At 45.5% G+C, this 21649-nt stretch overlaps 1 protein-coding gene across 4 annotated transcripts; it reads right to left on the reverse strand.

The window, feature by feature from the left end:
• Nucleotides 1–41: 41 nt before the first annotated feature.
• On the reverse strand, nt 42–20173 carry LOC140393593 (vacuolar fusion protein CCZ1 homolog). Of its 4 annotated transcripts, none has more exons than XM_072479865.1 (5): nt 19866–20173; nt 7483–7569; nt 4396–4489; nt 3450–3547; nt 49–655 (listed from the first exon to the last, which is right to left on the reverse strand). In XM_072479865.1, exons 2-5 carry the CDS (start codon nt 7494–7496, stop codon nt 547–549), a joined length of 315 nt encoding a protein of 104 aa, XP_072335966.1. In that variant the 5' UTR covers nt 7497–7569; nt 19866–20173; the 3' UTR covers nt 49–546. The 4 variants fall into 4 exon arrangements, with proteins under 4 accessions (XP_072335967.1, XP_072335966.1, XP_072335965.1 ...); XM_072479864.1 differs by lacking the exon at nt 19866–20173 and adding an exon at nt 13911–14000; XM_072479863.1 differs by lacking the exon at nt 19866–20173 and adding an exon at nt 13911–14014 and having other exon boundaries at nt 50–655; nt 7483–7572.
• Nucleotides 20174–21649: the final 1476 nt, after the last annotated feature.

Below are 21649 nucleotides of genomic sequence, written 5' to 3' on the forward strand. Positions count from 1 at the left end.
TGCTAAAATATGAGCTCCGTGCACCAATACCCTCCAACCACCAGGGGGAAGCCAGTATTGAAAAGAGCCTGTCTTCCTCAGGGCAAGTGGAAGAACTAAAGAAAGAACTTGCACACAGCAAGCTCCCACAAACCCCAGAGGTAAATGACCTGTTTTACTAACGTTGGTTATGGGATAGATCAGGACACCAGGTAGAACTCCCGCTCTTCTACCCAAAGGCACAGGAGGGGCCTCGGTTCAATGTCTCAACCAAAAGACGGCGCCTCCGACAGCGCTGCACTCCCTCAGTACTGGTACTGTCAGACTGGATTATGGATTCAAATCACTGGAGTGGATTGAGGCGGAGGTGAGAATGCTGCCTATTCATCACGGGTGGGATCTGGGGAGAGATTCAGCTGCTGGCTGCATCCATCCAGCTTTGGGACAGGTACATTTGACAAATGCAGTACCCACAGCTCCGCCTTGGTATCGTTCAGCTTAACGAGCAAAACAACAGTTCGAGATGACACGCACAAAAACACTGCACAATCTACAAGACATCTGCCTTTAGTAAATGTGTACCATGACCATCCAGAAATTCTCCTCTGCCTCATGAAAGAACTGTCTGTTCTTCTGTGTATGCAAGGACTTTGCAGGCTTGGTGGGACAGAAGGTCCTGTAAATGGCAGAGAAGAAACACTTGGGTTAGTTCAGAGTCTGTTTCTGCAAACCTAACACAACGAGGATCTCTCAGATTGCAGGCAACATGATTTACTCTCATTCGAGAACAGTTTACAGCATCGCAAAACATCAGGATAAACGGGAAGATCCAGTCATGGAACAAAAGAATGAACAAATTTGTTATTTCTATAGCGCCTTTAACAATATTGGGACAATCCAAAGTGTTTTACAACCAATGAACCACCTTTGAAGTATAGTTACTGATGTTATGTAGGAAAGCAGGCAGATTTATGCACAGCAAACTGCCACAACAACAATGACATAACCATCAGATAATCTGTCTTTCGGTGATTCCAGCCGGGAGATAAAAATTGGCCCGGACCCAGCGAGAACTCTCTCTCCCTCTCTTCCCCCCCCCCCCCCCCCCCCCCCCCGAGCGAGAACTCCCCTGCCCCCAACGAGAACTTCCCCCTGGCCCCAGCGAGAACTCCCCTCCCCCTGCCCCCAGCGAGAACTCCCCTCAGCGAGAACTCCCCCCCCCCCGCCCCCAGCGAGAACTCCCCCCTTCCCCAAGTGAGAACTCCCCCCTTCCCCCAGCGAGAACTCCCCCCCTTCCCCCAGCGAGAACTCCCCCCCTTCCCCCAGCGAGAACTCCCCCCCTTCCCCCAGCGAGAACTCCCCCCTTCCCCCAGCGAGAACTCCCCCCAGCAAGAACTCCCGCCCCGCCCCAATGACAACTCCCCGCCCAGCCCCCAGCGAGAACTCCCCCCTTCCCCAGCGAGAACTCCCCCCTTCCCCCAGCGAGAACTCCCCCCTTCTCCCAGCGAGAACTCCCCCCTTTCCCCAGCGAGAACTCCCCCCTTTCCCCAGCGAGAATTCCCCCCCTTTCCCCAGCGAGAACTCCCCCCTTTCCCCACTCCCAGTGAAAACTCCCCCCCCCCCCCCCCTGTCCCCAGTGAGAACACCTCCCCTGCTTTTCTGAGGTTGCTCCATGGAATCTTTTACATCCACCCAAGCAGGCAGATGGGGTCTTATAATAATCTTTATTAGTGTCACAAGTAGGCTTACATTAACACTGCAATGAAGTTACTGCAATGAAAATTCCCTAGTTGCCACAGTCCGGCGCCTGTTTGGGTACACTGAGGGACAATTCAGAATATCCAATTCACCTAACCAGCACGTCTTTCAGGACTTGTGGGAGGAAACCGGAGCACCCGGAGGAAACCCACGCAGACACGGGGAGAAGGTGCAGACTCCGCACAGACAGTGACCCAAGCCGGGAATCATTCCCTGGCACTGTGAAGCAACAGTGCTAACCACTGTGCTACTGTGCTGCCCCTTAGTTTAACGTTCTGTCCACCTCCAACAATGCAGCCCTCCCTCACCACCGCACTGGGAATGTCAGCCTCGGTTATGCAACCCAATGTCTAGAGTGGGGATTTGAACCTACAGCCTTCTGACTCCAGGGGTGCTTCCACTTAGCCACAGGATGCAGCACGCGGTCACACAAAGACAGCATCGAGCGAGAGGCTGTTCAACCTATTGCCTAGCTCATGTCCGCAGAGAACACTCTAATTACCAATACTCCCTCATCCCCGCATCCAGTCAGAATAACTTCACACAGCTAACCAACCGTTCCTCGCATCTCTATAATTTACCCCTGACCTGCTGCCCTCCAGAGAAGATCCTCCCTCCCTGATAAGTAATCGCGAGATCCCCACGTTATCCGAATGTTTCAATTCTACATTTATAATTTCCGGCCTCATTGCCAACTAGATACTAATGCAGCAGCTCATGTTGCCACGACACCACTTTCACTGGGGATTCAGTTCCACAGTCACTACTCAGCAAGGATGAGAGTTTATCTAACTCCTCGAGCCACTCGTTAATTTGAAACTGGTTTTCTCTCTGCTCTGTCCCTGGGAAACTGCTGCATTATTCACCTCTCACAACACTGAAAAAAACCTGGACGATAACATGTCTCCTGTTTGGCGTTACAGTAACGGACCAGACCTCCAATTTATATTAGGAAGCAAGACGAGAAAGCCCAACAATGTTTCAATTTGTAAACTGTGAGGATAGGATACTTCTCCCCCAGGAGCTATTCCACTGGCAAAGAGTAATTGTTGGCATTATTATTAAGACAGGACTAACCCCGTTAACATCGAAGGAAAAAACAGCTTTTCAATTAACAGTTAAACTGTTCTTTAAAAAAAGAAATAAAGGTCTTTGAGCTTACTTTCCCATCTGTTTTAAAATTTCAATGAAGCAAAATCTAAACACACAGGTCAAATGCCACTTATTAATACAGTTAACGCTCAGTGGCTTACAAATGTATTCACAAAGTCCTTGGAAAGAAGCTTTCAGAAGTCTGTCCAAGGAACACAGGAACTTAAATATAAAACAAGACACGGGGCAGGGCTGAAAACCAAACTATAAACAGACCCAGTCTCTCCCATGAGTGATATCACAGCCTACCTAGCTGTTAACCCCTTTAATCACAGCTTTAGCAGACATATAATCGGGATACCTTAACCCAAGTTATTTTAATAACAATACTGCAACAGAGATTGCCCTTTCAGAAGGTCGGTGCAGGCTTGATGGGCTGAATGGCCTCCTTCTGCACTATGGGGATTCTATGACAAAGAATACAATATATGTAAACATTTCCCACATTCATCACACTGGAAAAGTCAAAGAGGCAGGGACTCACACATACGCCAGGTGGAAAGGCTGCATTGTGATAGCGGTATTGCTTAGTTAAAACAATTCTGCTCTAAGGTCCTTACCTTGTAAACTGTACGATTGCCTCACATAATCCAACATTCCTAATCTTTTCATTTTTATCAACCTCACTGGGATGGTAGAATAGGATCTTCTTTTCTTCCTAGAAGGTAAACCGCAGGTTAGTCAGTGAATCACAATGACCCACCTCACCTTTAAGCAATAACAACCTTACATTTATGTAGCACTTCTACCCTAGTAAAACATCCCAAGGCGCCTGACAGGAGCCGGCAAATAAAACTTGATACTGAGCCACAGAAGATGATATGAGTACCGGTGACAAAAGAAGTAGTTCAAGGAAGTGGGTTATAAGAAACATCTTAATGGAGGAGAGTGAGGTGGTAAGGTTTAGGGAGGGAATCCCAGAGCTTAGGGCCTTGGCAGCTGAAGACATGGCGCCAGTGGTGGAGTGATTAAAATTGGGACTTTTGTTTGCGCGGGTTTCGCCCCCACAACCCAAAGATGTGCAGGGTAGGTGGATTGGCCACGCTAAATTGCCCCTTAATTGGAAAAAAATGGATTGGGTACTCTAAAATAAAATAAAAACATCGGAACTTTTCAAAATGCTAGAATTAGAGGAGGGCAGAGATTTCGGAGCGTTATCAGGGCTGGAGGGGAGAATGATGTAGTGACGTGTGAGGTGACGGAGGGTTTTGAAAACAAGGATGAGAATTTTCAAATCATGCTGTTGCTTAACCGGGAGGCAAAGCAGATCAGCGAGCATAGGAGCGATGGCTGGATGGGACTGGGTGCGAGTTAGGACACAGGCAGCCTTGACATTTTCACAGATTAGTGCAACACAATTAGTGCTGTTATTTTGTAAATCGGGCAACAAAGTTGAGGATCCTGACAGCGCACCGACTGTTACATCAGCCTCAAAACAGGTACTGACAGACCATAGCACGAGGTCAGCAAGAACAATCAATTGTACTCATTTTGCGGTTCACCTACCTCACCTTCTCTTGGTCCAAACTTCGGATTGTAAATGAAAAAGCTCAACAACGACGGGAGGGATTGCTTTTCATTTGCTGCTGTCATCCTGGGGCTGAACAGAAACAAAGAGGACAGCAGGAGGTAAGACCCCATCCATCCAAAACCCTACTAGCATTTCCATTCTGCCTGTATCAGGATCCGATTAGCATTTAAGGTGATGTAAATCCACAGATGCGTACGGAAATTCCAGAGTTATTGTGAAATGTTCATCATAAAGAAACAACCTGCCGATTAAACCTTCCAATGACATTTAGAAGTGTTGTTAGGATTTTCCAATGATATTCTTAATCTGACACACTCTTCTCACCATCAATAACTGAGCAGCAACCAACAGTTTGTAAGGGTGCTTATCTAGGGTGTTGCTCAGTGACAACATGGAGAATATATCATTTTAAAAGTCGTCACAATAAAATTATATGCATAGAATTGCAAAGCGCAGAAGTTACACCAAGTCTTGTAGAACACAGTTAGGGCACAGCTGGAATTATTGTGCATAGTTCTGGGCTCAATTTTGTGAGTGCGGTAGAGAGACACTGTATAATAGAATTACCGGAATGATACTAAAAGTGGGAGATCATTCGCTGTTCCGTTTCGCTTTAGAAAAGAGGAAACTGAGGAGTAATCTGCAAGGGTTTGATAAGGGTTTGTAGAGATGTTTCCACTTGTGGGGTAGATCAGAACTAAGGACCATAAGTATAAGATAGGCACTAATAAATCATATGAGGAATTAAGGGGACACCTCTTTATCCAGAGAGTGGTGAGAATGTGGAACTCACTACCACATGGAATAGTTGGGGTGAAGATAGATGCATTTAAGGGGAAACTGGATGAACACACAAGGGAGAAAGGAACAGAACGATATAATGACAGTGTGAAATGAAGAGGTGGGAGGAGGCTTGTGTAAGGCATGACCACCCATGAGTAAATATCTTCTTCATGTCCCCCCTATCAAAGTCCATCATCATTTTCTCGCCTCCTATCAGCCTTATTTTCTCTTACAGCCTGTCCAATTTTTTTCCTGATAGTTATCATCTCTACGTATTAGTATCATCATTGTAAATCATTCCTCACATTTCCTATTGCTTCTCCAACCCTTTTAGAATGTGGAAACCAGACTGCACACAAGCATCGTCAGACCAAGGCTCAATACAACTTTAACTCGATTTCTCTGTCCCTCTATTTAGATACTCATTATCCAGGAAGTACAAATTTAATCACCTGTTCTTGTGCCATATTGTAGGAATAAACATAAGGCACTTGAAGACTTGCTGCTTTGTATGTTATTAATTGTGTGCAATTATCATCAACTCCACTGACAACCACTTCAGACAACGTCTGTCCTACATATTGGTTTACAAACGCTAGTTCTACATGTATCTAGTTTCCATTCATCAGCCTGGTTTTCCAATTGACACTATTTATTAAGAAAAGATCCAGATGTAAAAGAGCATTCATAAATTCCAGCTCTCTGATTTGATCACTTTTCACCCCAGTGTTGGCTTAAACTCAAGCCAATCTCAGGGCTTAACCTCATCATTTAAAATATTTGTACTTTGAACAAAATTTTCCTACCCCGTTCACCGCAACTAATGTAAGCCAATGTAACAGTTACTTCCTTTTAATGTATTCATTACTTTTTAACCATGGAAATTTGTCTTTGTGCCTTTGGTATTAATGGACACAGAACCAGTTGCTTGACGGCTGGGTGTGTGGAATTTGTCTCATGGTGGTAACACAGAACATCGAAAAGACTGAAGACACACGAAGGGCTGCATTGTGGATGCAAGGCAGGATGGGTAATTAAGTCAAGACACAGCCTTGCCAGAATTAGCACAGTCTGCAAAATGAACTGTGCCTCAAACTGTGAGAAAAATAAACACCTTTTGTGCTTGCTTTGAGGTAATAAAGATGTCTGTCGCTACCAGCCTGGGGATTGATAACAGTATAAGAGATAACAAAAATGGAGTCAGGCTTTGTTATCTCTTATACTGTTATCAATTCCTTCAAGCTCTGCTTTGTGAGGCCCAGGACATAAGAGTAAGGGAAAAGACATCGATGTAATTGAAAACCAGTTAAATGGGCTAAAACAGGTAACCTTGCACGGCACAGGGCCATAGCAAAGAAAAAGGTATGAAGGACTCCAGAGAAACATGTTGGCTGCAGTGGATTGGTTTGATTTGGTCAGTCACTCAGAAGTCACGCACGGAGAATCCGTCATTGGACTGGCCACTGAGATGGACTCCGGCTCACAGGAAAACTAAGTAATAGGTATTATCGCAAGTATGCATTATTGCTTAGTGGTTTTGATAAAGGTGCATCATCTTTGTGGAACCTCATTCAAGTCATTATGTGTCATTGATATCCAAGGTAGAGACAAGACCCAGTGGTTAGCGCTGTTGCTTCACAGCGCCAGGGGCCCGGGTTCGATTCCCGCTTGGGTCACTGTCTGTGCGGAGTCTGCACATTCTCCCCGTGTCTGCGTGGGCTTCCTCCACAAGTCCCGAAAGACATGCTTGTTAGGTGAATAGGACATTCTGAATTCTCCCTGTGTTCCTGAACAGGCACCGGAATGTGACTAGGGGATTTTCACAGTAACTTCATTGCAGTGTTAATGTACGCCTACTTGTGACACTAATAAAGATTACAAAAGACCCTTTAGGTCAGGGATTGAGCTAGAATTTAAAGTTCACATCCTCCTATCCTAGCCTCACCTTCTCCCCATCTCTGTAATCACTTCCAGCCGGACAGCCCTCTGCGAGATCGGCACTCCTCCAATTCTGGCCTCTTGTGCATCCCTGATTTTAACCACTTCAGCTGCCACGGTCCTAGGTTCCGGAATTCCCACCCTAAACCTCTCTTGCCTCCTTTATGATGTATCTAAATTACACTGCTAACATTCCAGAGAAGGGCCTCACGATGTTGAAAGAGGATATATAAATGCAAGTTGTATTTATGGATTGATGCAGTGGGTCTTACTCTTCCTCCCTACATGTTAATTGCATGCTCGTTGATGCAAACAGGGGAATAATTGGTTTCTACAATTACCTTGCCATCAACATTAGCAATGGTTTGGTTCAAGGAGTTTCTCTGTCCAGGTGCTGCAGTACATTACGCAAAGTCTCAGATGACCATCTGCTGAAGGAGACAGAGAAAAATGTCAGAACAATAGTCCCTCCCTAAACCTTCTCCTCCTTCTTTAAGACACTACTTAAAACCAACCTTGTTGACCAAGTTTTTGGTCACTTGTTCTCATATCCCTTTTTCTGACTCAGTGTCTAAATTTGTTTTACAATGCTCCTGTGAAGCACCTTGGGATTTTGCTACATCAAAGGTGCCATAGAATGCAAGTTGTTGCTACAACTTCACTATTTCTCCACAAACACTTTACAACCAATGGAGTGGAGTTAAAATGCAGCCAATTTGTACACAGCAAGCCCTCATTGACAGCCGATAACAAAATGAGCTATAGTTTTGTTTTTGGTGATATTGATTGAGGGGAGAATGTTGGCCAGGACAACTGCCCCATTCTTACCATAAGATCATAAGACTAAGGAGCAAAAGTAGGCTATTTGACCCATTGAGTCTGCCTCACCATTCAATGAGATCATGTCTGATTCGATATGATAATCCTCAACTCCACTTTCCCACTTTATCCCTACAATCCTTGATGTTTTACTGATTAAAAATCTATCTATCTCAGCCTTGAACATACTTTTTTTTAAATTTAAAAGTTTAGAGTACCCAATTAATCTTTTTTCCGATGAAGGGACAATTTAGAATGGCCAATCCACCTACCCTGCACATCTTTGGGTTGTGGGGCGAAACCCACGCAAACACGGGGAGAATGTGCAAACTCCACACAGACAGTGACCCAGAGCCGAGATCGAACCTGGGACCTCAGCGCCGTGAGGCAGCAATGCTAACCACTGCGCCAAAGTGCTGCCTGCTGCCTTGAACATACTTAACAACCTAGCCTCTAAGCTCCCTGTGGTAAAGAATTCCACAGATTCGCTACCCTCTGAGAGGAGAAATTCCCCCTCATCTCTGTCTCAAAATGGGGGACTCCGTACTCTGAGATTATGCCCTCTGGTCCTAGACTCTCCATAAGAGGAAACTCCGTCTCAGTATCTCCCCTGTCAAGCCCCCTGAGAATCCGATATATTTCAAAACGGTTGCCTCTCATTCGTCTAAACTCAATGAATACAGGACCAACCTACTCAACCTCTCCTCTTAAGAAATTAAGAAATACTTAAAATAGTAGCTGTGAGGCCTTTTAATTTCATTTCAGAGGGCAGACAGAACCTCAAGGGCAGAACCTTTGACAGTGACAACAAAATATAATTAAAAGGACATCGCTAACCCTGCACAATAATTTACTAGGTTCACAACCCAACAACATTCAAGGACAGACTGAGATAATCAAGCTATTAATCTTCCTTCACACATAAAACAATTTCCAAAGGTTCCGGATGGTCAAAGTGAAGGAATAAGCAGCTAATCTGTTATTGGTAGTAATGTTTGAGGGACGAATGTTGGCCAGGACACTGGAAGAGCTTTCTATAACTGGACAAGCCATTGGAGACTGCACTTAGAGTGCTGCGTACAGTTTACGTTTTTTAATTTGACGGAGGGATTTCCTTGCATTGGCGACAGTTCAGAGAAGGTTCATTATGTTGATTTCTGGGATGAAGACCTTCACCTGCTCAAAGGCAATTCGAGATGGGCAATAAATACTGACCTAGTCAGCGACGCCCACATCCTGCGAATTAATGTTTTTTTAATTCTGAGGCAGCTTGACAGGGTAGATGCTGAAAGGATGTCTCTCGCCGTGGGGGAATCTAGAACCACGGGGCAGTTTCAAAATAAGAGGCCTCCCATTTAAGGACAGATGAGAAGGAATTTCTTCTTTCAGAGAATTAAGAATCTTTGGAATTCGCCAACCCAGACTGCTGTGTCATTGGGTATATTCAAGGCTGAGATAGACAGATTATTGAACTACAAGGGAATCAAGGATTAGAAGGGCGGGCAGGCAGAAATGCAGGGTTGAGGCCAAGATCAGATCAACCACAATTTTATTGAATGGCGGAGCAGGCTTGAGGGCTGTATTGGCCTAACCCTGCTCCTGTTTATGTTCTTAATTCACCCCCCTCTCTTCTTCCTCCGCAAGTGCCAGAGACAAATCCACCTGACCTGCAGAACAGATTTGACGCTTCATCTGAAAAATAGCCCCTCTGTCAATGCTGCACTCAGCGTAGCATTGGGAGTGTTAAGTAAGGTTGTGGGGGGATCTGAGAAAGAGGGTGAGGATCTCCAAGTATAATTGCTTGGCGCAAGGAGCTTGGCCTGGCTAAGAGGGGAAAGGCGGGGGAAACGTGCGTACAGGACTTGGACTACGCGAGGACTTGACAGCAGAGCATTGGCTCAGTTAAAGATATGTGAAAGCTCGACATGTGCGTCCCAATGAGACCCTGTATCTTGACTCTACTGACTACCTTTAAATAGGAAAACCAGACACAAATACTCAATAAATGGGGAGTTATTGAGAGGGTGTGAGGAAGTGAGAGACTTGCATTCCACAGGTCGTTGATGGTGGCAGGATGGTGGACAATGTGGTCAAGAAAGCCTATGGATTGCTTTCCTTTATTGGGTGAGGTACTGAATACAAAAGCAAGGATGTAATGTTGGAACTGTATAAAACACAGCTGGAATTTTGTGTACCTTTCTGATCACTACATTACAGGAAGGACAGAATTGCTCTGGAGAGAGTGCAGAGGAGATTTACAAGAATATTGTCAGGGCTTGAAAATTGCAGTTATGAGGAGATTGGATAGGCTCGGGGTGTTTTCCTTTAGACAGAGGAGGCTAAGGGTGACCTAATTGAGGTGTACAAAATTATGAGGCACCTAGACAGGAAAGACTTGTTTTCCCTAGCCGAGAGGTCAATTACCAGGGTGCATAGATTATGTAGATCATATATCATAGAACTGACAGTGCAGAAGTAGGCCACTCAGCCCATCAAGTCTGCACCGACTCTTGGAAAGAGCACCCAAGCCCATGCCTCCTCCCTATCCCCGTAACCCCACCTAACCTTTTTGGACACTAGGGGCAATTTATCATGGCCAGTCCACCTAACCTGCACATTTTTGGACTGTGGAAGGAAACCGGAGCAGCCGGAAGAAACCCACGCAGACACGGGGAGAACGTGCAGCCTCCGCACAGACAGTGACCTAAGCCGGGAATCGAACCAGGGACCCTGGAGCTGTGAAGCAACTGTGCTAGCCGCTGTGCTGGCATGCTGACCACATTATGGTGATTGGTAGAAGGATTAGAGGGGACATAAGGAAAGCCTTTTTCACCCAGAGGGTGGTGGGCGTCTGGAATTCACTGCCAAAATTAGCTGGTTTAGCACAGTGGGCTAAACAGCTGGCTTGTAATGCAGAACAAAGCCAGCAGCGTGGGTTCAATTCCCGTACCGGCCTCCCCGAACAGGCGCCGGAATGTGGCGACTCGGGGCTTTTCACAGTAACTTAATTGAAGCCTACTTGTGACAATAAGCGATTATTATTATATTAAATTGGTGGTTGGGACTGAAACACTCAACTCATTTAAAAGGCATCTGGATCTGCATCTGAAGTGCTGGAACCTGCACGGTTAGGGACCAGGTGCTGGAAGGTGGGATTAAAATGAGCAGCTAGTTTCTTTTTTTCTCTCTTTCGGGCAGTGCAGATATGATGGGCTGAATCGCATCCTTCTGCACCGTAACGTTTCACCGATTCTAAATCTACGACATGGATTGTAGCTGCAGGTGGGTTAAAGTGAGAATGTAAAGTCCTTACTGAACATGACAAAACTGATTCCGAACACAGCCTGCCCGCTGTGACTCTGAGAACTCCTTTGACTTGATAGATAAAGTCAGGAACTGCATTAGAACGTCGCTGCTTAGTTGCAGGCACAGTAATTACAAACATCCTGGGCTGGAATAGTTTTCAGAACCAGTCCATTTTAAATGTGGTGCTGAACTATACAAGTACACCAGGTTTGATCCTCAGAGTGTGCTGAATTAAATGGCCTAAGCCAAGGACAGTATTGGAAATGTTACAATCGGTTTCAGTGTCCCTGCACTGGAGTGCTCCTGACCACTCTCCTGTCACAGGTAGGCAGAACAAACTCAGGTGACCTCTAAACATCAAGCATGTTCCCCGGCTAATAAAGAATAAAAATAAGGATTTTCATTTATATGGCACTTTTTTTCACCTCGGGACATCCCAAGTGTTTCACAGCCTATGAAGTACTTTTTTTCCCCAAAGTGTAGTCACTGGGTGCAATTCTCCCAAAAGAGCGCATTTAGCCGCATGTTTCCCGTCACTCGCAGTTGAATAAGGGGCCTGAATGGGGAACGCATGGCTGAAGCCGCACTTGGCCCATTTTGTACATTTAAACATGGCATCCCAATCTCTCGTTACAATGGGGAGTTCCGGAGAGCGGAGCTCCCCATTGTAGCGAGAGATCGGGCCCAATTTTTAAATGGTGTTCCGATCGCCAAGGCCCCCGAAACAATCCCCGACCTTCCCAGTCAGCCCGAATGCACTTTGGGATGGTCCTTGGCAGTGTCAACTTGGCACCCTGGCAGTGCCACCTGGGCTGGCACTGCCAGGGTACCCAGGTGGTACAATCAGTGCCAGGGCACCACCCTACCTAAAGGGCATGCAGCTGGGGGGACTCCAATCCCCTGGGAGAGCCCCACGAGTGCCATTCCCTCTGGTCCCCGACCAGTGCTGAATGGCACTCGCCCGAGGTCTCCGAGGTGAAGGGGGTGAATCCCAAAGCCTCAGGTACCTCGTGAATCTGCACATTAGAATGAGGCTTACTGCCTTGCTCTAAAAAGCAGATTTGCCAAAAAGTAATCTTGGGCGGGATTCACATCGCAACATCTCGCGAGATCGTATTGGATCTCACGAGGCTTTGCGAACCTGGTTGATCCCGGTAACAGGGTCTCCCGGTTTTCATGGGCCACGCTGTGCTGAGCTGCTTTTCGAGTGCAGCGTGGCCACTGGATCACGCCCAAGGTTGCAGTGTAGGAAACACAGGAGTCAATTTGCACACTGAGATCCTACAAACAGAAGTGTGATAACAACCAGACTCGTCAGTAATGCTGGTTGAGGGATAAATTTGGCCAGAACACTGGGGAGAACTCCCCTGCTCTACTTTGAATTCATGGCTGAGAGATTTTTTACAAATCCAAGTAGGAGGACAGAGAGAGGGGCCTTCAGTTTTACATCTCATCTGAAACTTGCGGGTCAGTCCAGGTTATTGTGCTGGGGTCTCTGGAGTGGGACTTAATCCCACAACCTTCTGGTTCAGAGGCAGCAGTGCATCCCACTAAAATGCAGAGAGATTTGAGCCGATTCCTACATTCTGCAGTGAGGAATATAGAGCCTCTCATTACCGTTTGTGGGAGTTTGCTGTGTGCAAACTGCTGCAAAATTTTACATTACAATAGTGGCTGCATTTCAAAATCCAATGACTGAGCTATGAAGCACTTTGAAATGTCTTGAACCCAATTGTGAAAGGGACAAATTAAATGCAAGCTCTGCTTTTCATACCCCAAATTCTAGAACACCAAGGGTTAAAGATTTGGCATGCTTAGAAAATTAATGCATCTATTTCTGTGCCATTAACAACAAACATGCATTTGTATTGCACCTTTTAACATAGAAAAGTGTCCCAAAGCACTTCACAGGAGCAATTACCTGACAAAAATGTATACCATCATGACATAGATCATTCTGGGACATGCACTAACAAGTTCACGGTTAACAGGGACATCATTGAAGTATGTTCAAAAGTCCCAGGACTGGTCACAAATATAACATAATCCCGAAGGTGTTAAGAATGAGCACAACCTGCTTATCTGTTCAAAGCTGCTTCCTCTCAACAGCCAGCTCAGCTATTAAATCAGACATATTTATTTAAAACAAATTATTCACAAAAGGTATTTTTTTGTAAAAGAAAAATGTAAAAAGTACATAAAACAATATATCTCTCCCGTTTTGTTGCGTGTTTTTGTTTGTAGGCCTCACCTGGTACAAGGCTAAATTGGAAATTCAAACCCACCTAGTGTGTGTGTCTGGACTAGTTTTCCTCTAGAAAATTAGCCCTAGTTGAGAATTTGAGACTCTAACAACAATAACATATTAGTTTTAAAGTGCAAAATTATATTTAAATAAAATGGGGCATCTTACACATACACAAACCCAAACAGAAAAATATATTAGGCCTCAGGCTTCCAGCAGGTTAAATTTAATCAGTCCCCCCACTGACAGTGTCTGTTGCCTGGGATACTTCCAGCAGATGGATCAGTCAGAAAGCTGAGGCCTCGAACGCCACACAATCGTACTATTCCCACATGTAAAGCTTCAATAATGTATGATTCTCTTCTGTAATAAATTGAAACACTTAAAAGAAAAAAATACCTTTGTTTTTGTGTGTTTGTCACTGGATTTCTAGTCTAAATTCCGGCAGCATTTCCCTTCCTCTGTACTGGAAGATGTTTGTGGGACTCTATAGCACCACATACTGGTTAGGGACACATTTTTGTTTCTCAAAAGACTGATCACATTTTTAAAAAGCACCAGTTTTTAAAATTGGTTTTGAGTTGTTTTTGAGCATGTTTTTGGAAAAAAAATTGTTTGAAAGTTGTACAAAAACAAAGGTTCTACAGTTTTCTTCAGGTGCATTCTCCCAGTTAAATAAAGACTTGCATGTTGGTATGCTGCACCTTTCATAACCTCCCGAGGGAACAAACTCACATTCCTACAGCACCTTTCGACAACCTCAGGATCTCCCAAAAAGGTTTCAAAGTCAATGAATTTCTGTTGTTTTTGAAAAATATTTTATTGCGGCATTTCTATATTTGCACATCAAACACAATCATCAAACAAAACAAGCCAACAGGGCTGCACATAATCAAACCAACTAAATACCTAACACCCCAACATCCCACCTCCCCCTCCCTAACTCCCCAACGTCCTTTTTATTTTATCCCCCCACCGTTCTCAAAGAAGTCGATGAACGGCTGCCTTCTCCGGGCAAACCCCTCCACAGACCCTCTCAAGGCGAACTTCATCTTCTCCAGCCGAAGGAACTCTGCCGAGTCCCTCCATTCTAATAAGATCCGTCTCCGGGCTATCAATGAGGCAAAGACCACGACATCGAACTCTCTTGCCCCCTGGACTCCCGGGTCTTCTGACACTCCAAAGATCGCCACTTCTGGACTGGGGACCACCTTCACCTTCAAGGCCTGCGACATAACGTCGGCAAACCCCCGCCAGAATCCCACAAGCTTCGGACAGGCCCAAAACATGTGGACATGATTCGCGGGCTCACCCGTGCACCACCCACACCTATCCTCTACCCCTTCAAAAATCCTGCTCATATGCTCCCTGTGGACCACCTTGAACTGAATAAGGCTAAGCCTGGCACACGGCGAGGATGTATTTACTCTCCTCATAGCTTCCTCCCACACCCCAGCCTTCACCTCCCTCCCCAACTCTTCCTCCCACTTATGCTTCACTACCCGTATCGGGGCTTCACCCCCCCCCCCCCCCCAAATCCATCAACTCCTTGTAAATTTCCGGCACTCTACCCTCACCTACCCCTGCTTTTAAAGTCAAAGAAGTTCGATGGAAGTCTAGTCATAGAGTCCCTCCAGTGCAGAAGTAGGCCATTCGGCCCATTGGATCTGTACCGACCCTCTGAAAGAGCACCCTACCTGGGCCCACTCCCCCCGCCCTGTCCCCTTAACTCCACTTAACCAGTCACTGCTGCAATGTGGGAAACACGACAGACAATTTGCGCATGGCATGCTCCCCCAAACAACAATATGACAGTGACTAGATAATCTGTGTGTGATTTTGGTTAAGGGAGAGGATGGGTAGAAAATCCCTGCTTTTCTTTGAAATAGTGATCATGGGTTCTTTTACGTCCACCTGAGAGAGGTGATTTAACATCCCATTTAAAAGACAGAACCTTTGATATGCAGTACTCCCACTGGGATTGTCAGCCTAGAGGGAGCTGGGGTAAGACTTCAACCTATACACTTCAGACTCAGCACTAAGAGCACAATTAGCTGAGCCAAGGGTTTCACCTAGAGCGAAGGTTAGGACCTTTGGCTCATTATTGCAGCTTTATTACCCTGCCTCCTTTGTCTCTCTCAAAAGCTCTGAATTCAATTTCCATACAGTTCCATCCATGAGCATGGCCTGTGGTGCAAGATGATTTTGTCGTGACCCTAGACAGTCAAGGCTGGTAAAGGGAGATGCTTTTAAATTAGGTAGGTGGGGAAGGAGTGTAAAACTGACTCCATCAGATCACAACTCCCTGGATAACGTCTTTCCTTTTGACTGATCTCAGCCAACACAAAGCAAAATCCGGCGGGGTTTCTAGCAGGCACTGATCCAATACCACTGGTTTTACATTCTTCTCCATGCGCCTTAGTTTAAGGAACTTATTGCTCAAGGTATTCCGCAGCAGCGAGCATCGCTGGGCCTGTGCTTAGCTGATATCCACATCCATGAACATTGGGTGTTGATCAGACATAGATACCTCTGGCTGATTTCTAGCTTTAACTTTGAACAATGTTTTCACTCAATAGGTGTTAGAATAAGGATAAACTAATTACATGCGATTAAATATTAATGCTGCCTTCTCCATAGCGAATATCTTTGACCAATAAGAGATGTTCCAAAATGGCAGATCCTGCCAGTTGACATCAAACAGTGACATCTATACAATACTTCTGGAACAAGATAAGACAACAGCAGAGAGGAAAAGTGATGAGTGAAACTGGAGAGCATGGTTAAAGGTAAATTCATTTAAATTAGAAGATTTAGTAAATAAAATCCCCCTTCATGCCACCATTGCTTTTTCCTCTTTTCTGCATTGGCTTCACTCCCACAACCCAAAGATGGGCATGGTAGGTGGATTGGTCATGCTAAGTTGCCCCTTAATAAAAGCAAAATGGCAACATTGCTTTTCATTGAAGGTAGAAATGTTTCAAATGATTTTCTCCCCAATTGAGCAGCACAATTTTGATATCTTTATTGTTTTCTTTATTGATATATATATGTTTCTGGAACATACCTCTTCATTCACCTGAGGAAGGAGCAGCGCTCCGAAAGCTAGTGATATCGAAACAAACCTGTTGGACTTTAACCTGGTGTTGTAAGACTTCTTACTGATATCCTTATTGACAGTTCAGTGTAAAAAACACTTTATTAATTAAAATGTTTCCCCACATGGCGGCACAGTGGTTAGCACTGCTGCCTCACAGCGCCAGGGACCCGGGTTCGATTCCGACCTCGGGTGACTGCCTGTGCGGAGTCTGCACGTTCTCCAAGTGTCTGCATGGGTTTCCTCCGGATGCTCCGGTTTCCTCCCACAGTCCAAAGATGTGCAAGTTAGATGGAATGGCCATGATAAATTGCTCCTTAGAGTCCAAAAGGTTAGATGAGGTTATGGGAATAGGGCAGGGGAGTGGGCCCAGGGTGCTCTTTCGGAGGGTTGGAGCAGACTCAATGGGTCGAATGGCCTCCTCCTGCACTGTAGTGATTCCAGCAGCATCATTTTGATAGTTTACACATCAAAACCACCTCCTCATGGATATGTTTTTCCCTTCCCCAAATTATCTCTCTTTGGATTTCAGAACTTGGCTAATGTGCATCCTGTTGGGTAAATGCTGCTTGGTGTGACCAGGAAGAGCCCAACTTCAAGCCTTGGATTCCTTTATATATATTTTTATTAGAGTATTTTTCAATTTTATAAACCCTCAAAACTGGTACGATATAATATAAATGCTTCTGCGTACATGAATGCAGAAAAAAAAACCAAGAGAACGTCAACACAGTTGGTTCAGTTTAATCATTAAACCTATGTCTTCAGATTATACAATAAAAAAGGACAACGACCGGATAAACTAGAGAATAGGGGAGGAGAGGATAAGGCCATGTAAACCTGATAATATAATGCACACCATCACATATAGTGACTGTGCTACATAACTTATGAAAAGCCTTGTAGGGGCGAGGCAGACTTACGGAACCTATAAATTTGAGATGGGGTACCATCTTTTTCAGAATGCATTCGATTTGAAACGGAGTATGCAAGTTAGGAAATCCATAGGGATGCATTTCAAGATACTTTTACGCCAATTCTGAATTAAAGGATATTTATTGCCAATCCAGGAGCAATGGGTGTTCTCCGTGCTGCAAAGGTTAGGATATTAGCCTTTTTTCATCAGCGTCCTTGATTCTCCTATCTGGGAGTCCCAGGATTAGGAGTAAAGGATCAAATTCTAAGACCATGCTGAATATCTCCTCAAGCTCTTTAAGTACACAAAACCAGTAGGATTGAATTTTAACACAGGACTACATACAGTGTTTGCAGTCATCCTTGACTACTTTGCACTTTTGGCACAACAAGGATATAGCAGGATCACGCCTGTGTCTCAAGCTTGGTGTGATATGCAGATGGTGTAATATTTCGAACTGAGTCTCCTTCGTTCTATTTTATTGGCATTTTCACATATATTGCCCCAGGTCTCTTCACCGATGCCGACTGCAAAGTCTTTTTCCCCCAAGACCACAATGTTTCTAATATACTCACACAGGATCCACAACAAGAGTGTCATAAAACTTGCTAATTAATTGCTTAGATTCTGCAGCCATCTGGACTTTTTTTCCACTGGAGAGACTGAAGCATCAAGATGCATAGTTGTCTTTTGAGGGATAAAGATGCAGATATCTAAAATAAAAGGAGTATCGTGGGATATCAAATTGTTGCCGTAGCTGCTCAAAAGGTGACAAGGAAGCACTATTGAACATGTGTCCCAGCCTACAAATACCTCTAGCTCTCCAGATATCGAATCCATGGCCTATAAGACCTGGCGGGAAATTCAGGTTGCCCTGAATGGGAGAGAGTGGAAGTACATTTAGATCTCCCTTCCAGCTGACCGATCATCCTCCACACTCTTAGAGTGTCGATAATTACAGGATTCTCACACTTGGCACACCCAGCCTTGAATCCATGTAAAAACAACAGGGCGGGTAAGGAGTGTACAGACAGGCCTGCTTCAATGTCGAGCCAAATGGAGGAGGGGCCCTCTCTGTCCCAATCCCTTACAAACCTAAGATGAGAGGCTAATTGATACATTTTAATATTCGGCACCCCTAACCCCTCCTGCCCCCAGAGCCAGGGAGCTGCAATTTAGCCAATTTCCTTTAGGACCCTGATAGACATCAAGATTGTCAGCATCTAAGGGGCAGCACGGTAGCATTGAGGATAGCACAATTGCTTCACAGCTCCAGGGTCCCAGGTTCGATTCCTGATTTGGGTCATTGTCTGTGCGGAGTCTGCACATCCTCCCCGTGTCAGTGTGGGTTTCCTCCGGGTGCTCCGGTTTCCTCCCACAGTCCAAAGATGTGCAGGTTAGGTGGATTGGCCATGATAAATTGCCCTTAGTGTCCAAAATTGCCCTTAGTGTTGGGTGGGGTTACTGGGTTATGGGGATAGGGTGGAGGTGTTGACCTTGGGTAGGGTGCTCTTTCCAAGAGCCGGTGCAGACTCGATGGGCCGAATGGCCTCCTTCTGCACTGTAAATTCTATGTAAATCTGTAAAGGATTCAGTAACCTAGGTAACACATTCATCTTAACAACACTATCCTGCCCAACCACGATATCGGCAAGGAGGACCAAAGGAGCAGGTCTCACCTATTAGACACAATTAACAGGGGGAAGTTTGCCCCATACAAAGGAGGAGGTAATCACAAAGCCCAAATAAGTAAACCCTGAGGGGTACCATCTAAATAGAAAAGCCCCAGACTTTGTAAAATTGATTTCATTACCCAAGAAATGGCTGAATCTATCCATCACACCAATAATAGCGGGAATCGAAATGTCCGGCTTAGACACAAACAGTAACATGTCATCCGTGTTTGCTGTGATCTTATGTTGCTTCCCTCCACTGTGTAGCCCAAAAACTGAACGATCCTATCTAATTGCCTCCACCAGGGGCTCTGTAGCTATTGCGAACATAACAGGGATAACGGGCACCCCTGTCTAGTCCCCCTCTGGAGACAAAAATTCTCAGACCTATAACCGTACTGCCGCCAGAGGGCTTTTATAAAGCACCTGTATCCACTTAACATACCCCCCCTCATAGAGCCAGGTCCCACCTTGCCTTGCCGCTTCCTGTACTCTTTGGCGATCTCCGAAGCTATGAAAACACATAATTACGGGCCGGGGACGCCGATTGTCCCGAGGCCTCAAAGAGAGAATACGATGTGTCCTTTCCAATTTAATATGCCCAACTTTCATATTCTGCTTAAGAAAGTGTGGCTGCCAGCTCTCAAATAATTTAATAGGAAACTTACCATCCCCTCCTTCTGACAAATCGACGACCGGACATTTTTCTTCCGGCCTCGGTTCTCCAGATCCTCCGAGGAGTCTGACACACCACGTAGCTGGTTTTCACAGGATTGCAAGCGGGCCTCAGCTGAGGAAGTTGCATTTTCGACGGTTAGGATTCTCTCCTCCGTCTCATCAAGCCTCTTATTAATATTCTGCAGCTCAGTCTCATGCGCACTACTATTCTGTGTCAAAAAAGCAAGTTGATCATCAATGATTTAAATGATATCCACCTGCAATGCCTACGAGGGTGCGGAAAGAAGAACTCGCTCGGGGATCAAATCGCAATATTGAGGAGTCAGCACCACCCAAGTTGCATCTGATTGCTCCCTTTTGTTAACGGTTTTCTTAGGATTCTTTGGTGTAATAACCTCCCCGGAACACACAGGGCGGGGTCGATTGCTTTCCCCGTGTGGCTCAATGAGCTCCCCTGCTAAGTACAGGGCTGATACCGTGTTGTATGAAAGGTCGACCAGTCAGGAACCTACCAACACAGAGAGAGGACCTGGTGAGGTATAATCGGGCTCCATGTAAATAGTTGTTCTTATAAATAAACTTCTTCTTTTGCTTATCCGTCGGATTCTCCTCGCCTTTATTAAACGCGGCATTTTTGTCACCAACACTTAGCACCAAATATTCTGGGGACATACAATGGAGTATTCACTCCCAGATTAGGTAAGTATGTGCCATGTAAACAGGATAAATGAGAGGATTAAAGGATGATTAGTGCCAGAGCCCTGGAAACACTGCTATTCCCACTCCTGTATACCTGATCCCGGTCCCTGGAGTCCTTTGGGTCCACTGATCAAGGCAATCACTGCAACTGGTCTCAATAAGCCCGGACTAAGGAATGAGAAGACCAGTCTGATTGCAATCCAATCAATCTTGTGGGAGAGCTTGATCATCCATATTATTTATCTCGAGTGATACGAACCACCAGCTTTTACAGGCAATGATTAACTTTCTTGTGCCTGAGAAGATGGTGACATTTCAATTAGATATTTGATTACAGATGAATTTCAGCTTCAACTTATGGACTCTTCCCCCAGTTCTTGGAACATGTCTGGCAGTTGAATGTTTGGAGATAACATTGGCTTTGTATTTTTAACAAACTGATTACTGGATCATCTCTAACCTGGAGCTGGCACTGAGGCAAAAGCAAAATACTGTGAATCATAGATTCATAGTGGGGGGGGGGATGTTCCAGCTGTTCCTGCCAACGGGGCCTTCCAGCCCTGCCGATGGTGACCCCCCCCCCTGCTGCAAGTTCCCTGGCGGCGGAGAGTGTGAACAATGGGAAACCCCGTTGACAGCGGCGGGATCAGAAGCTTCCGCTGCCGGCCGATAGTGGGCCATCTCTATTGCTGCAAAACATGTTGCAAGGGGCAGATGGGGCGGAGAGTCTCACCCGAGAGTGGGTACAGCAGAGAAGGAGGCCACGTGGCCTTTGAACCCAAGTGAGCTCTCTGTCAGAACAATTTAACTGGCCCCGCTCCCATGCCCTCGCCCAGAGGCCTGCATTCTTTCCCTTCAGGTACTCATCCAATTCCAGGACATGCTGGAAACCTAAAGTAAAAACAGAAAATTCCGGGGCCGCTCAGCAGGCGAGGCAGCGTCTGTGGAGAGAGAAACGGAGTTAACATTTCACATTGATGGTCATTGGAAGTCATTGACCTGACACATTAACCTGACCATTGGGGTGTTCACTTCCTCAGCCATCCCATGGTATGATCTTGCCCATTTTCAGAAG

The sequence above is a fragment of the Scyliorhinus torazame genome, chromosome 17 (genome assembly GCF_047496885.1).
Source record: "Scyliorhinus torazame isolate Kashiwa2021f chromosome 17, sScyTor2.1, whole genome shotgun sequence".
NCBI classification, from domain to species: domain Eukaryota; kingdom Metazoa; phylum Chordata; class Chondrichthyes; order Carcharhiniformes; family Scyliorhinidae; genus Scyliorhinus; species Scyliorhinus torazame.